Source organism: Staurois parvus, unplaced genomic scaffold, assembly GCF_062004578.1.
Source record: "Staurois parvus isolate SC_StPar_1 unplaced genomic scaffold, SC_StPar_1.0 ptg000334l, whole genome shotgun sequence".
Classification (NCBI taxonomy): domain Eukaryota; kingdom Metazoa; phylum Chordata; class Amphibia; order Anura; family Ranidae; genus Staurois; species Staurois parvus.
In genome coordinates, this window is record NW_028318130.1 from 117,804 (window position 1) to 134,245 (window position 16,442).

At 39.9% G+C, this 16,442-nt stretch overlaps 1 protein-coding gene across 5 annotated transcripts in view; it reads right to left on the minus strand.

Moving 5' to 3' along the window:
- Positions 1 to 16,442, minus strand: part of NEK1 (NIMA related kinase 1) — a 220,246-nt gene that overhangs the window by 13,107 nt on the left and 190,697 nt on the right. For all 5 annotated transcript variants that reach the window (XM_089684019.1, XM_089684022.1, XM_089684020.1 and 2 more), the window contains 3 exons: positions 6,123 to 6,280; positions 5,298 to 5,530; positions 2,668 to 2,801 (listed from right to left, as the gene is read on the minus strand). In XM_089684019.1, the coding sequence (XP_089540145.1) occupies positions 2,668 to 2,801; positions 5,298 to 5,530; positions 6,123 to 6,280 (525 nt within the window). The remainder of the gene's footprint in view (positions 1 to 2,667; positions 2,802 to 5,297; positions 5,531 to 6,122; positions 6,281 to 16,442) is intronic.

The following is a 16,442-nucleotide window of genomic DNA, read 5'->3' on the forward strand; positions in this document are numbered from 1 at the left end:
CATGTGCAGCATGCAAAACACTATAGTGTCACAGCATTCGTGAAAAGGATACTCAATAGATATCACAGCAAACCATATAAAAAATGCATAATTACCCTAAATCAAAATTATATCAGCATGTGATCAACCAATGTGCATGGAAAATCCCCAAGCTGGCATCCTCTTGTTCCTTTGGACCTCACAAACAGACCAGGAATCAGTATATGAAAAATTGATATATAAATTTTATTGTAGCCACTTACATTAAAATCTGATAAAACCGGCTTCCTGTTCCTAGCGACAACTGAGTACCACCATTGTGATATCAAAAATAATCTCCAGGGAGTCACCCTGTCACACTCCTGCCCGCCACTCTCACTCCAGCTCTGGGGGAGCACCAGGAGTGCACCGCGAGTCCCAGGAACGCCAGACACCCACGCTCCAGAATCCAAAATGGCCGCCGAGGCACTTCCGGGAACGTCAATACGTCACGTGCCCTGGGCGCGTTTCGTCACTTCCGGACTTTGTCAACAAGGATCCTATAGTGTTTTGCATGCTGCACGTGTGGCACTATACTTGTGATACCTAAGATAATACACTATGTCTAGATTTTGTTTTTTTTGGAGGTATATGAAGAACGTCTGAGTTTTATCTTCATCTCCATTTTGGAATAGTGAGCACTTGTCCATCAAGATTTAGATCTCACGTGGGACTTTTTTTGAGTTTTTTATGTGAAATTTTGGACATTTTATTTATTTTTTGGGACTTTAAGTTTGTTCATTTAAGTCGGTTGATATATTGTATACTGGTACTTCAGGGGAAGGATAATGATACGACTTTAAGGGATATTATATGTTATGGGTTTGTGTGTGCTGACTTATAATTATTTTATTTTATTTTTTTTTGTCTATTAGGCCTGTAGTAGAACTTGTTCACAAAGATGTGCCTTGTAGATGATATAGTAGAATTCATAGAACTTGTTTACTATGAACTATACTATATCATCTATAAGATCTTTATTTGTGGACAAGTTCTATGAGCTATACTATATCATCTACAAAGCAAGTAATACTGGACGTTCTGGAAGTTCTATAAGCTGTACTATACTGTGTAATAATGGACACATTTTATGAGGTATGCTATATCATCTATAAGTCCTAATAATGAACTAGTTCTATGAGCTGTACTAGATCATCTACAAGGCATGTAATAGTGGACAAATATCATGAGCGATATTATACTCGCTGGCCACTTTATTAGGTATACCTGTTCAATTGCTTGGTAACACAAATTGTAAATTAGCCAATCACATGGCAGAAACTCTAGGCATTTAGGCATCTAGACGTTGTGAAGATGACTTGCTGAAGTTCAAACCGAGCATCAGAATGGAGAAGAAAGAAGACTTAAGTCACTTGGAACATGGCATGGTTGTTGGTGCCAGGAGGGCTGGTCTGAGTATTTCAAATACTGCTGATCTACTGGGATTTTCACGCACAACCATCTCTAGAGTTTACAGAGAATGGTCCAAAAAAAAAGAAAATATCCAGTGAGTGGCAGGTGTGTGGACAAAAATGCCTGGTTGATGTCAGAGAACAATGGGCAGATTGATTCGAGATGATAGAAAGGCATGCTATCATGTCAATATGGACCAACATTTCTGTGGATGAGTTTCCAACAACTACCTGAATCTATGCCATGAAGAATTAAGGCAGTTCTGAAGGCAAAAGGGGGTCCAACCCAGTACTAGCAAGGTGTACCTAATAAAGTGGCCGGTTAGTGTATATCAATCTACAAGGCCAGTAAGAGTGCACAAGTTTTAGGAGTTATACAATATAATCTACAAAACCAGTAATAGCGAACACGTTGAACTAGACTGCGTATAATTTACAAGACCTGTAATAATCAACTAGTTCTGTGAGTTATGCTTTATCATCTACAAGACCTGTAATAGTTAACATGTTCTATATGCTATAGTATGTAATTTACAAGGACTGCAATAGTAAACTCTATACTAGATTATCTACAAGGCCTGTAATATTCAAAACATTTTATGAGCTGTTCTAATATTGTCTAGAAGGCCTAAAATACTGAACACTATGCCACGGCGGTACTTAAGGATACTAAATGGCATTCGGCATTATATTACATTCATCCAATATTAAGCAAGTTGGTGGGAAAAGTCAAGTCAATAGTAAATGGATTATATGTGTATTTCTCTCTTCCCAACTGTACAGTAGACAGCAAAAGTCATCTGTGAAGTGGTTTAAGTGCCCAAGCAGACCAACTATGATGGTATTAATGAGAACAAATAATGTAAATGATTTTCAGATTTACACAAAATATTGCTTTCGACTTCCTTTTGTCAAGGTATGCTAGGCAAGTTTAAGTTATGTCCATCAAATTCCTCATTGGATGCTGATGTCCATGCATCCTGGAAGTGAGAATTAGAACAGCTGCAAAAAAGCTGATCTGTATTTTGATTCTAATCACTAAGTTAACATGTAAAATAGCAGCACTCATAAGAAACGTAAAAAATGCAAACTCATTCATTTGATTTAAGTTCCATTTGTGTATCATTGCTTACACTAAAATTTTGAAAAAGACATGAAAAATTACTCTTAAATATTAATATAGATCAATATGCGTTTAACAAAACAGAGTATAGATACATCTGGTACAAAACTTTACCTTTATTTTTTCGTAAACTTCAATGAACTTATCAAAGCCAATCTCTTGCTCCAATTTAAGTCTCATTTCCTCCAGATGACCAAAGACACTGTCACCATCATCACATTCACTTTCAAAATCCACACTGCTATCATCTGCAAAGACAGAGAAAAATGCTTTACTACAAGAAAATAAAACAAACCGGATTCAGTCAGGAATCATGAATGAACAGTGGAAGTTGAAGCAATGAAAAATGCAGTTGTGTGTTAATGAAGGAAAGCGGAGTCTGTCCACAAGCAGGGAATATACAGTTTTTTTTTGTTCAACTAGGGGGTTTAAAAAAAAAAAAAAAAAAAAAAAAAGTCAGATCCCTGTATCAACATAAATGATATGTGACGCAGGGATCTTCCCTGCTGCACCATAGTATTTTGACAGGCTGCAGGTGCTGATCAAATTCTGATTTTCCAGCAAGACAGTTCGATATAAGCTGATTGTTAGTCCAGCTTCTGTTGAACAGTCAGCAATACACATGGATCCAAAAGGTGGACGGTTCCTGCTGAAATGGACAATTTTCGAGCCATGTATACCCTGCAGATGCTTGTAGTCAGCCATTATTATTATTATTATACAGGATTTATATAGCGCCAACAGTTTGCGCAGCGCTTTACAAAATGAAGGTAGACATTACAGTTACAATACAATTTGGTACAGGAGGAAACAGAGGGCCCTGCTCGTTAGAGCTTACAAACTAGCCATGATAACTTTCCTAAGGAACATCAAAAAGGTAATAAATGTATATAAATTAACACTTGGAGCACATCTACTCTAGGGAGAAAACTCCAAAAATGTAAATACAAATCAGCCCTTACTATGGATATAGTCCTAGATAATATTTAAAAGTGTAACCTCTACTAACAAAGTTAGTGTCTAATTTATTACATTTTATCAGAAAGATACAAAAGATTCTATAACAAGCAAACTTTTAGAATCTTTATTTGTAAAGATTACACTTTGAAGAAGTACCTAGGATCACCTCAGTAGAATTTTGTATTTGTATTTTAATAAATAAATTCTAATATACAGGGGTTAGACAAAAAAAAAATGGACACACTACATGATTTGCAGGTGTGAAAGTGATGACATGTTTCCGCTATGTGATGAGACTCCTAGCTAACAGGTGGGAAGCCTCACGTTCGTCATTCACTGTGTGCACTGCTAGTAATATGGAGTCATGTCAGAGCTTACTGAGCTTCAAAGAAGGCAAATTGTTGGTGCCCACGTAGCTGGTGTCTGTGACTGAAGTTGCCAATTTATTTGCCATGTCGCGAGGTACAGTATCAGAAGGTTGTCGCATATACAATTTCTGGGAAATCGTCATCTAATAAGCATAAGTGTGGTCGACATGGAAAACTGAAATAGACAAGTAGGACATTGCACAGAATTGTGACCCAGAATAAGAAAACAACTGCTGCAAAAAGTGGCTGCAGAGCTCAATCTCAGTCTTCACAGGACTGATAAATCTTTTTTTTCCTCAGAGAATAGGTGAAGAATTACAACCATGACACCCCTCCCCCAAAAGCAGAGAGCATGCCACATTGAAGGGTGGATGTGGTCAAATTGCCAAATAGTGGGAGGGCTTTATAAAGAAATTGTTTGAATTGTTAAATACCATAAGCATTATGCACAGGGTTCAGATGTACACTACATACAGAGTCCAGGGTTCAGGAGTGCACTACATTCATAGTGCAGGGCTCAGGAGTGCGCTATGTACAAGGTGCAGAGTTCAGAGTGCACGGCTCAGGAGTGCACTACATACAAGGTGCAAGGCTCAGGAATGTGCTACATAAAGAACGCAGAGTGCAGGAATGAGTTATGTACAGGCTAAAGGACTCAGAAATGTGTTATGTACAGGGTTGTTGCCAAAGGGCAGCTACAAGTTACAGTTACAAAGTCTGTACAGGCTGCATGAGCGAGCTTTGGAGGAGCTGCCGCCAAGACAATAGAGCGGCTGTGCACATCCCCCAGCCCCTCCCTCCTCTTCTCTCCTAGATATGCAGACCACCAAAAAAGGAATGTGTTAACCGCTAGGAGATGAGCCTGTCACCTATATACGCAGAAGCTAGACTTGAAGTGACAGCAGTAAGTGTTGGGTAAGAGTCTGGCGCCTGAGGTTCTGGAACTCCATTAGGCATGTTGAGGGGTTGGGAGTATGCTAGAATGGGGACACAAACATATAGTAGGTTTTTCTCAAATTTGAATGCAAAAATAGAATTACTCTTCAAAAGTGGTTCAAAAGGCAGAAGATTTTTTTTTTTACCATAATGCATTCTCTGAATTAAGATAAAAAACATTCTACAAGCAGCAGCCCCCCTATACTTAAGTGGGCCCGATCTGGATCCAGTAATATGCACAACAGCTGCAGCTCTCTCTCTCTACTCATTGGCGCAGACACAGCAGTGGACGCTATTGGCTCCTGCTGCTGTCAATCACAGCCAGTGAGTTGGAGGTAGGGGTTGGGCCGACTTGTGTTTCCTCAGCACATGCCACAGCGGTACAAGTAGGAGTCTTCAGTGGATCAATGCATGCAATTTGAGCAATAACAGGAATAATTCTGGGCTAAAACATGCATAAATGACACCTGTGGAATTTACCTGAATGCCACTCCTCATTAATTATGCTTTCACTGCTCTGCGGATTCTCTTCATCTTCTGCTTCAGCCTCCTGCACTCCCTCATTATTTTCCTCCTCCTCCTCCATTTTACTGGGTAGTAGTTCATCTCCAGCCTCTTCAGCTTCACAGTCCCCTTCTTGGGAATCCTCTCTTAATAACTGTTCCATTGATGCCTGCAGCTCCTGTAAGTCTCTGTCTGTATCCCCAAACATACTACAAAACAAATCAAAACATCAATAATTGAACCCGTTAACAACTTGAAAGTCATATTGTGATGGGTGTTCTGCTGTGTCTAGTCTTTAAAGTCCATTTGGAAAAAGTGAATTTGGAAACAGAGTACAGGAGGACATTTCCTAATGTGAGGACTTGATGTATTTTTTTCTTTTAACGGAGTGCATGAGACTAGACAAAAGTTTTGGCAAAATGGCTGTCATGTAACAACTTGCAGGTTAAGTACTCGCTGTACAGTGGAGAAACGTTTAAATGCCTATCAGGTTTTTTTAATGTCTTCCTGTAACCCATTAGGGGGACACCAGGACAAGAAATAGGTGTCGTTGTTACTGGGACAGGAAGGCACAGATCACGAATAAAACATTGTCAAAAGTTACACATCATCCCCACTCTACCTAAAATGTATTTTTGCAGTTGTCTGTCTCCTTGTTGGAGAAGTAACCCAACACTATATGTTCGAGCTCAGAAATGAAAAATATACAAGAAGGAATGAAGGTACTGTATTACTTGTTTAAGTTCCAAGGACACAGTTTTCATCCACCCTGGAATAAATTATGGAAAACATTTTCCTTACGTGTCTTCAGAATCTGAATGATCTGCATCTTGTGCTGGTTCATCCTCAATTTCTTCTATCTCCAGTTGCTCTTCCCCCTGCAAATCAGCCACACTTGGTACATCTACCGAGGTCTTGAATAGTTTTGAAAGGTCAGGCAATGAGCAAGTCCTCAGCATCTGCAAATAAAATGTACATATCTCAGCTTGTGCTTTTCATTAAGAAGGACCATAAAACACTGCTAAAGCCTGTATTCCAAGCTCAGGGAAACAAAAAACACCAACCCCCTCACTTGCCTATTGGATCATTAGGGTGAACAATATCATGAGTATGGTAGACCTAACAACAAAAAATGGTTGTAAGCCTCAGACATGAAATATGAACAAAGCATTGTCTTCTATACTGTGTAGTTGTATCCAACCAAAGCAGTGTGATTTCTCTCTGCTGCCTTGTTCTTCTGTTATCTGCACAGGACACTTCTGACAATTTTCCTGAGAGATAATTATTAATGAGGGAGGAGAGATCCAGCACACAACCTGTGATTGATAGTCACAGCTGTACTTGTTCTCTGTGTACTGTGTGAAGGGATTTGTGTCCCCTTTCTCCAATTAGGGTTCAGTGCTCTCCTCACTGAGCTCTGTATTGTGAGACTTATGATCCCCACTGCCTGCCTTTTAGTGCTGAGAGATGCTGTGTAAAATATATGTTTTAGAAGGCCATAGAGAGGAAATGACTGCAGATAAACAGGTAAATCTTGTTTAATCTAAGTGTATCATCTGAGGCTGGGCACATGTAAGGGATTTCAACCACTTTTAAAGGAAAAATCAGATTCCTTTAGGCTAACATGGTTTTACTGGATCCAATCTAAGCTTTCTGCTGAATATACCTCAGACCTTTGTCGAGTAGAGCGTGTGCTACTTAAAACAGGAGCAAAGCCCTATAGATCTGTCAATAGGTTGACTGGCATGGGAGCCTGGTGCCCTCATTTGCCTTCCTCTATCTGAAGTGGGGGGGGGGTGCAGCAGATCTGCTACCCTTTCTTTCATCAATCCCATACCCAATCCCCCCCTCCCACCACCTCCTCTCCCTGTGTGCCTTTATCTCCTCTCTTCTTTCTCCCACTTATCTACCAACACACCTCCTCTTACATTACATTACCCCACCATTTACACACAATCTGCACAGAGCTATACCTATAGATACATCTTTATATGTAAGACTGCAATTCTGAACAGAAACATTTTCTGATCACATATATCCTTTTAGGCTCAGAGTACACTATTGCGTGGTGACTTTGAGGCAATTTATGGTTCTATTATGTGTTGTAACTTGATGTGACTTTGCTAAGCCGCACTGTAAATTGCAACAAAGTAGTGCAAGAACCTTTTAAAAAATCTCACCATTCTGAGTCGCATTGATTAAAATAGGCACCATTGAAACCAATGAGATTTCCCTTCTCATGATATTCTCTGTGACTCAAGTAGCATCAGAAATCGTACTAGTGTGAATCAGGCCTTAAAGTGTTACTAAACCCATGACAGGAAAATCAGTCTGTATATGCAGTAAAGCATGCTTGTTATCCTGTGGAGCCTAAGGGATTATTCCTCTGCATTGTATAAAAAGGCTGTTTGATCCTGACTTCTCCGATTCTCCCCTTCTTCCAGTGTCCCCCTCTTATCTCCTGATAAAACATATCGTGTGGAGTCACTCTGCACATGCTCAGTTTGCTGTGTATTTATTTTTTTTTCTTCTTTGGAGTGTGCATGTGATCAGCACAGGACCAGTCAGCACTGTCCAGACAGAGGTCAGGGGTTCTGCACCCCCCTAGAGCAAAATGAAAACTCCGCTCAAAAGCTTTAACTTGTGCTCTGCTGGACACTGATAGACGTCACAATACTGGTCTAACTGCAGATGAGAAAATGTATTTAGCAGTTTATATTTGCTAAAATAATTGCATTTCCATGTTCTGTGTACTGTGGGAGACCAGATAGAGTGAATGCAGGGTCTTGGGTTTAGTAACACTTTAAGGTTTGCATATATGCTTTCTTTTTATGTGCATGTTTGTACTTCAGTCTGCCACATTAGGAATAATTGTTCATTGTCATTCATTGTTCGATTTGATGACATCATATTGTAAATGCCGTGAAGTAAATAAAGAATATAAAACTTAAAATAAGAAAAAGTTTTGATGTGCCCAGGCTTTATAAAAAAAACAGTCAAGACGATTGCAGCATTGATGGCATCTATAGGAATAAGTGAAAAGTAAAGTAGTACTGACGTTTGGGAAAACAAAATAGTGAAACTAATTAAAAATAAATTAATTAATAAAAAAGACAGTAATTACTTAGGACTCAGAGAAGCCACACCAAGAACAAAATGTGACCTTCATCTACTGAACTGGGCACACCAGTGAACGGAGCTATTGTCTCCCCAATGCTGCTGCATCAAGAAGGGTCTTGCACAAGCAGGGGCGGACTGACCATTTGGAAACTCGGGCACTGCCCGAGGGCCCAGGGTCAGTAGGGGTCCCCATGAGATGCCCCTGGTACCTTTTTCATAGGCTTTTTTGAGTTTGGGCAAAGACACAGGGGCCCCATGATCCCCTATTGCCTGGGGGCCCCATGAGTTGTCAGTCCGCCCCTGTGCACAAGTTAAAACTTTTGCCGCTTTTGTTATCAGCTGTTTGCCAGTTGCAATACCACACTGGAAACTAGATTTACATAATTATTAGCATTTCTGACAACTTAATGTGTCCTTTACCAAATCTCTACTGGCTTGTCTGTTACCAGCAACATGTTTGGGTCAGCCGCATGGTGTATACTAATTAGGCGTTGAATCGCCAGCCCTACATATGCATAACAGGGTTGCTGAAATTTCAGTCCTGTAACAGGTCAGTGGAATGGATCTTTATTCAATAAAGCTGAACAAACCTACACACAAGTGTAAGAGATTACCCTACTTTCATCTTGAAAATCAAAAAGTCTCTGTAGTGTAGATTGATGCTTTACAGCATGATTGTTTATAAAGCACGGCAGGAGGAAACACCGTTCCAGGAGAAAAGTCAAAATTTCATCATATAAGTGGGCTTTCAGTAATGTTAAACACAGACATTAAGAGAATATGGAACTAATTAGAAGACAATTGTCTAGGAAGATTTTCATTGTTAGGTTAAAAGAAAGTCTTACTATTTAGGCATTTATAAAGCTGTGAAATCTCACACTTGTTTTCTCACACTTAATCCTGCCCCAGTATAAAAGCACTTCCAGACATCGACTTTGATAAAATGCGGTCTGAAACAAACTTTACATCTCTTGGGCACAAACTGCCTTTCCAACAAAATGTAAAACCCTAAAATAACATTTTCATTCCATCTGCTCTCCTATGACCAGGTTTAAGCTGAAGGATAATATTCCTTTTGCGGATTTCTTTTACATAGTAAAGTAGGTTAAATGCCAAGTCCACCCTTAACTGATATTTCAGAATGTGATAGAGATGTGCTTGAACAGGACTGCTGCACAGGAAATTTGCTGAATTCATCAGAGCATCATCTTTATGCAAACTACCTTCCCATTTTAAACATTAAAATTTCAGTAAATGCTTTTCGAACCTGTTTTGTATTGTGTACTCGTCTTTAATTATTTTGTTGCCAGAGCGGTTTTTGCATTTTTTGGCACACGTTAGACCTGAAGATTACCTAAAACCCTTAAATTAAATATTTTCTGAAAGCAGAGACAATATAATAGTAGTAGTTTCAATTTTTTGGAATTGGCGTAATGGCTTATGAAGCACAAGAAAGAGTTTTAGGAGAAAATATACTTAAATTTTATACTTAAATATACTTATAGTTAAATCTAGGGCACATAAAATCAATGAATAATGTGAACACCTCCAGTGAAATACACTTTGTGTAACAAAGTCCAAAAAATTGTCCATCCAGGTAACTATGCCATTTAAATCTCACCTTGAGTTCCACCACAATTGCCACACACAGCCTCTTACCAAATCGGAAAGACCCCAAACTATAGGTGGTCTTGGTGTACTCACAAACACTGGGGCTCAGCTGCAGCAAGATGTATCCTAGGACATGAATATAGGAACCACTGGGCACACCAACAGGGGCTGTGTATACTCTCTTCTCTCCCTTTGCTCACATCAACCTAGCAAGAGAAAATTATAACTGACAGGTTTAATAATTCATAAGCTGCAAAACTACTCACAATCAAATGTATGTAAAGGGCATTGCAAAACTCCACACCACCACTGGCTCTAGTGTGCGTGATGACATCAGCACAGGCTCCGCCCCGACGTGTTTTGCCGCATTAGACATTCTCAAAGGGCTGGCTCTGATGTTCTCTACAAACATTTGATTGTGAGAAGTTTTACAGTTTAACCTGACAAGTTTGCATTATGGGATGCTTTTTCTCTTGCCACACTGATGTCAGCGAAACGAAGAGAGGAGAGTATACACAGTCCCTGTTGGTGTGCCATGTGGTTTCTCTCCTAGGATACACCTTGCTGCAGCTGAGCCTGTGTGCTTATGAGTACACTAAGACCACCTATAATTTGGGGTCTTTCTGATTGGTGAGAGGCTGTGTGTTCACATAATTCATTGATTTGTTTTATGAACGGTTTATTTGAATATTTATAATTTAGGTTACAGTTGATTTATTTAAAGGTACAGGGCAACAATATTGGATAACTGATTTATGCACTAGAATTTGGGTGTTTTGAGTGCTACTGTACACATATAATATTACTATATTGATTGAAAACACCAAGCACAGTTTTTTTTTCAATTTAAGAGAAACCAACATATTACCCAATTGTTTGTCAAAATATAATAGATGAGGTTGCGCAGAGTAAAGAGATACTCAACATGATACTTAAAATTGCATGTGTCCAATGGCGACGCTTTAAAAGGCCTGCAGGTCATCACTTTAAACTTAACTGTAAATAAAAGTCCTAGAATGATTGCTTTTACTATGGGATGTGCAGTGATATGTAACATACTGCAATCAACATTTTTGTACTTAGGCACATTCGATACGTTCATTCATATGTGCAGGTATATGGCAGCTCAACATTTTGGGAAGGGAAAGAGTTTAAGAGCTTGGGTATAATTTTTAGTTTTTTTACACTTTTTTCACTAAATTTAATTTTTTTTATCTCATAGAAAATTCCTCTTCAGTCCTGTAATTGACATTTGCAACTCTCCTTCCCTTCTACCACCCACGATGACACCCACAATGGGGTTACCAGGCCTAAAGATGGGAGTGCGGAGCCCAGAAGACGTGACGAAACCTTAAAGTACATTAAAAACAAGTATGGCCAAAGCTCTTTTGGTCATAGTGCTCATGTGGGTCACAGGAATGCACTTATTTGTGCTCTCTTGAGACACAGAATCAGCCGTCAGCAGGCTAAAGTCCACCGTTGGCTGACGTCACAGAAATGCTCCAGAAAAGTGTTATTTTACTAAAGGAGTAGTTGCTGGTTGGAACAGACTTCTAGCAGATGTAGCAAGTCAGTCAACAGTAAATTTGCAAGTTCAGAACATGCTTGAAACAAATATAGGTCTGTACGAAGATGAAAAGATTCGAAAAAGGAAAAAAACAAATGAAAAAAAAAAAGGGAGACTTGTTGGACCACTTGGTCCTTTTCTGATGTTATTCTTCTACATTTCTCTGCTATATAGCGTTAATGTCTCTACTTACATCCTACTCAATTTGTGGATTGTTCTTTAGACTTTGTACCCTGAGGATGGCCAAATTGTGTCTGTGGACAGCACATACAACAAATTTTACAACGCCCTTTGCATGAAAATTTTGTTGGAAGGATTTTATAGGCATGATCAAATCTCTCCTTCACCTAGGACATGCTTCAGCAATGATTTTTTTTTCTTTACACTTGTTCCTGTAGCAATGTTGTCCAACTTGTACTGTACAATTCCGGAAGAGGCATCTTCTGAACGGAGAGATCAGCAGAGTTCCCTAGGTCAGTTACTACTAAGAAAAGCACACCACCCAGATTGCACAAGAGCCTTTATCCTATGCATAATGTATTGGGGTTCAAATAAGCAGCATTATTATGCTGGGAAATCAGTGTAGGAATGAGGCAGAGAGGGGTTGATATAAGTGGATTTCTGTAGCCCAGCCAAGAAGAACACGGCAAGATTTTGATTTTAATGCAGTAGCTGAACAGTGTTGTCAGTTTCAACAGAAAACTAGGAGCTACGTGCGTTTCTAATGGAGATATGTGCCTCATATTTTTTTATTTTTTGCGCAGACATAAACTTTAAGTTTCTTTACTGTATATCACACAACAAGGAGTTTTCTTGCGAACAGGAAGAGCAGATGAGGGAATCCTAACAATGTAAAAAGTACCAGAGATAAAGCATTTATTGGATAAAAACCCTGATAGTTTTACTATAAAAACCATATGTCAACACACTCATTAAACCTGTCTGAAAAAAAGCTTCTTTAGATTTTATGAGAAGCACAGCATAAATTTGGCTTTTTCGTTGTATCCCATACTTGTCAGCTAGATCTGGTTTTCTTCTAATTTTATGGAAAAAATAAAAAGTAAATCATACATATGTTTATCTCTGATTACTTTTAGAGGTCATAAATGCCATCATATTCTGGATACATTTCACTTTTCCACAGAACCCAACATTTCAGATAGGAAGATTATCAAAGAGATATAATGCAGAGAAGATATCATATACAAAATCCTTAGTAACACTCGTACTGAAAAATATAGAATGTATGCGCTGGGTTTGGCTTGGCATCTATCATGTATAGTAGAGAGGCTTTAAAGAAGATGCATTACCTGAAGCTAAGTTTGTTAAATTCCCCATGGGCCCCTGTGCACATAGCAACTGTCTTAACCATTAACCACTTGCCCTCCAGAGGATTCACCCCCCTTCCTGATCAGGCCATTCTTTGCGTTACGGAGCTGCGTTACTTTAATTGACAACTGCGGTCATGCAATGCGGCACCCAAATGAAATTTACTTCCTTTTTCCCCCCACAAGTAGAGCTTTCTTTCGGCGCTATTTGATCACCTGTGCGTTTTTAATTTTTTGTGCTACAAACAAAAAAAGACCGACAATTTTGAGAAAAAATATTTTTGACATTTTGCGATTAAACATGTCCAATAAAAAAAATTTTAAAAAGCAAATTTTGTCATAAATTTAGGGCAAAATGTATTCTGCTACATGTCTTTGCTAAGAAAAAAATCCCAGTACTTGCAAATTTATTGGTTTACATGAAAGTTATAGTGTTTACAAATGGCAGTGTATATATTGTAATTTTTTTATTTTAAACTAGTAATGGTGGCGATCAGCGACTTATAGCAGGACTGCGGTGGGCATTCTGACACTGGGGGGAACTGACTTGGTGTCACTGACATCTCCAGTACAGTGATCAGTGCTAATAAAAAGCACTGACACTTTACTAATGGCAATGGGCAGGAAGGGGTTAACATTTGGGGCGACCAAAAGAATAATTGTGTGCTGTGTTTGTTTTACTATCTGGCTGTGTCTGTGCTTTCCACTGTAAGCACACTGATCTGTATGGCTCTGCTATACAAAGCAGCGTGCTGGAGCAGACGGGGTGGGGGGGGGGAACTGTATTGTTTACATACAGTTCTCTCCCCCCCGTTGGTATTACTCGGAGATCACCGGGTGCCGGCGAGTAACCATCGGCCGGGACCCGGTGATTGACAACCAAGGTCACTTGCACCCCCTAGCTGGAAATGCACACACACACACACACACACACACACACACACACACACACACACACACACACACACACACACACACACACACGTATATATATACACAGTGGGGCAAAAAAGTATTTAGTCAGCCACCAATTGTGCAAGTTCTCCCACTTAAAAAGATGAGAGAGGCCTGTAATTGGCATCATAGGTAGACCTCAACTATGAGAGACAAAATCAGAAAAAAAATCCAGACAATCACATTGGCTGATTTGGAAAGAATTTATTTGCAAATTATGGTGGAAAATAAGTATTTGGTCACCTACAAACAAGCAAGATTTCTGGCTCTCACAGACCTGTACCTTCTTCTTTAAGAGGCTCCTCTGTCCTGCACTCATTACCTGTATCAATGGCACCTGTTTGAACTTGTTATCAGTATAAAATACACCTGTCCACAACCTCAAACAGTCACACTCCAAACTCCACTATGGTGAAGACCAAAGAGCTGTCGAAGGACACCAGAAACAAAATTGTAGACCTGCACCAGGCTGGGAAGACTGAATCTGCAATAGGCAAGCAGCTTGGTGTGAACAAATCAACTGTGGGAGCAATAATTACAAAATGGAAGACATACAAGACCAATGATAATCTCCCTCGCAAGATCTCACCCCGTGGGGTCAAAATGATCACAAGAACGGTGAGCAAAATTCCCAGGACCACACGGGGGGACCTAGTGAATGACCTGCAGAGAGCTGGGACCAACGTAACAAAGGCTACCATCAGTAACACACTACGCTGCCAGGGACTCAGATCCTGCAGTGCCAGATGTGTCCCCCTGCTTAAGCCAGTACATGTCCGGGCCCATCTGAAGTTTGCTAGAGAGCATTTGGATGATCCAGAAGAGGATTGGGAGAATGTCATATGGTCAGATGAAACCAAAATAGAACTGTTTGGTAGAAACACAACTCATTGTGTTTGGAGGAGAGAGAATGCTGAGTTGCATCCACAGAACACCATACCTACTGTGAAGCATGGGGGTGGCAACATCATGCTTTGGGGCTGTTTCTCCGCAAAGGGACCAGGACGACTGATCCATGTACAGGACAGAATGAATGGGGCCATGTATCATGAGATTTTGAGTGAAAACCTCCTTCCATCAGCAAGGGCACTGAAGATGAAATGTGGCTGGGTCTTCCAACATGACAATGATCCCAAACATACCGCCCGGGCAACGAAGGAGTGGCTTCGTAAGAAGCATTTCAAGGTCCTGGAGTGGCCTAGCCAGTCTCCAGATCTCAACCCCATAGAAAACCTTTGGAGGGAGTTGAAAGTCCGTGTTGCCCAGCGACAGCCCCAAAACATCACTGCTCTAGAGGAGATCTGCATGGAGGAATGGGCCAACATACCAGCAACAGTGTGTGCCAACCTTGTGAAGACTTACAGGAAATATTTGTTATATATCCTTTGTTGGCAATGACAGAGGTCAAAGTATTGAGATGAACTTTTGATATTGACCAAATACTTATTTTCCACCATAATTTGCAAATAAATTCTTTCCAAATCAGCCAATGTGATTGTCTGGATTTTTTTTCTCATTTTGTCTCTCATAGTTGAGGTCTACCTATGATGCCAATTACAGGCCTCTCTCATCTTTTTAAGTGGGAGAACTTGCATAATTGGTGGCTGACTAAATACTTTTTTGCCCCACTGTGTGTATATATATATATATATATATATATATATACACACACACACACACACACACACACACACATATATATACACACACATACACACATGTGGTTTTGCACACCCCTGCTGCCCTGTAGCAGTATTTCTTCTATAGGCTGGTGGTAAAGCGGTTAAAATCCAGAGTAGTATAATGTAAATAAAATAAATCTTTCTTTCCTGTCATTCCTGGCTGGGGTGGGAATGAGATTACAGCCAGCACTGTATGCCACCACCTCTCCATTCTGCCGTGCCATGTCTCTTCATCTCTCCTCTTAGCTAATACTGCAGCCTGCTACTCAGGGGAGAGAGTGGAAACTGTTGGCTTGTGTTTTGAATGATTGCATTTGGAGAAAAAGAAGGACTTTCATCCACAACAATACAATCTTACAATAGCATGCAACAGCTACTATTGTTTTCTGGAACAGCCTAACATAGTACATGTCTTGTGTTGTTGTCAGATTGCCCGGAGGGGGAGGCAGGCATTCTGATCATATGACTGTTGTGACTGCCAGTTACAAAGGTCACATGATCCTAAAGCTTCTGATCACAAGCATGCATCGGGAGCTTTCTGGTACCTGATAGTTCCTGGGCTGGGAAGTGTTCTCAGCACAGAACATACTGTATATGCGTCAACTCGGCGTTAAACCCCACCAGCCAAAAGGTCGCATACATGCATATGGCTGGCAGGAAGTGGTTAAATCAGCTAAATATACTTTGGTACATTTAAACAAAAAAGGTATTCAAAGTCCACTAGGGCCCACTCACATCAACCTGGTCATCTATGGTGTGTTAAACGCAGCATGCTAATATGCTTTGGGTTAAGGCAGCTCATTTATTTGAATGGTCTGCCTAAAGCATTATAACTGACTAAAAATCATGCATAGAGAAT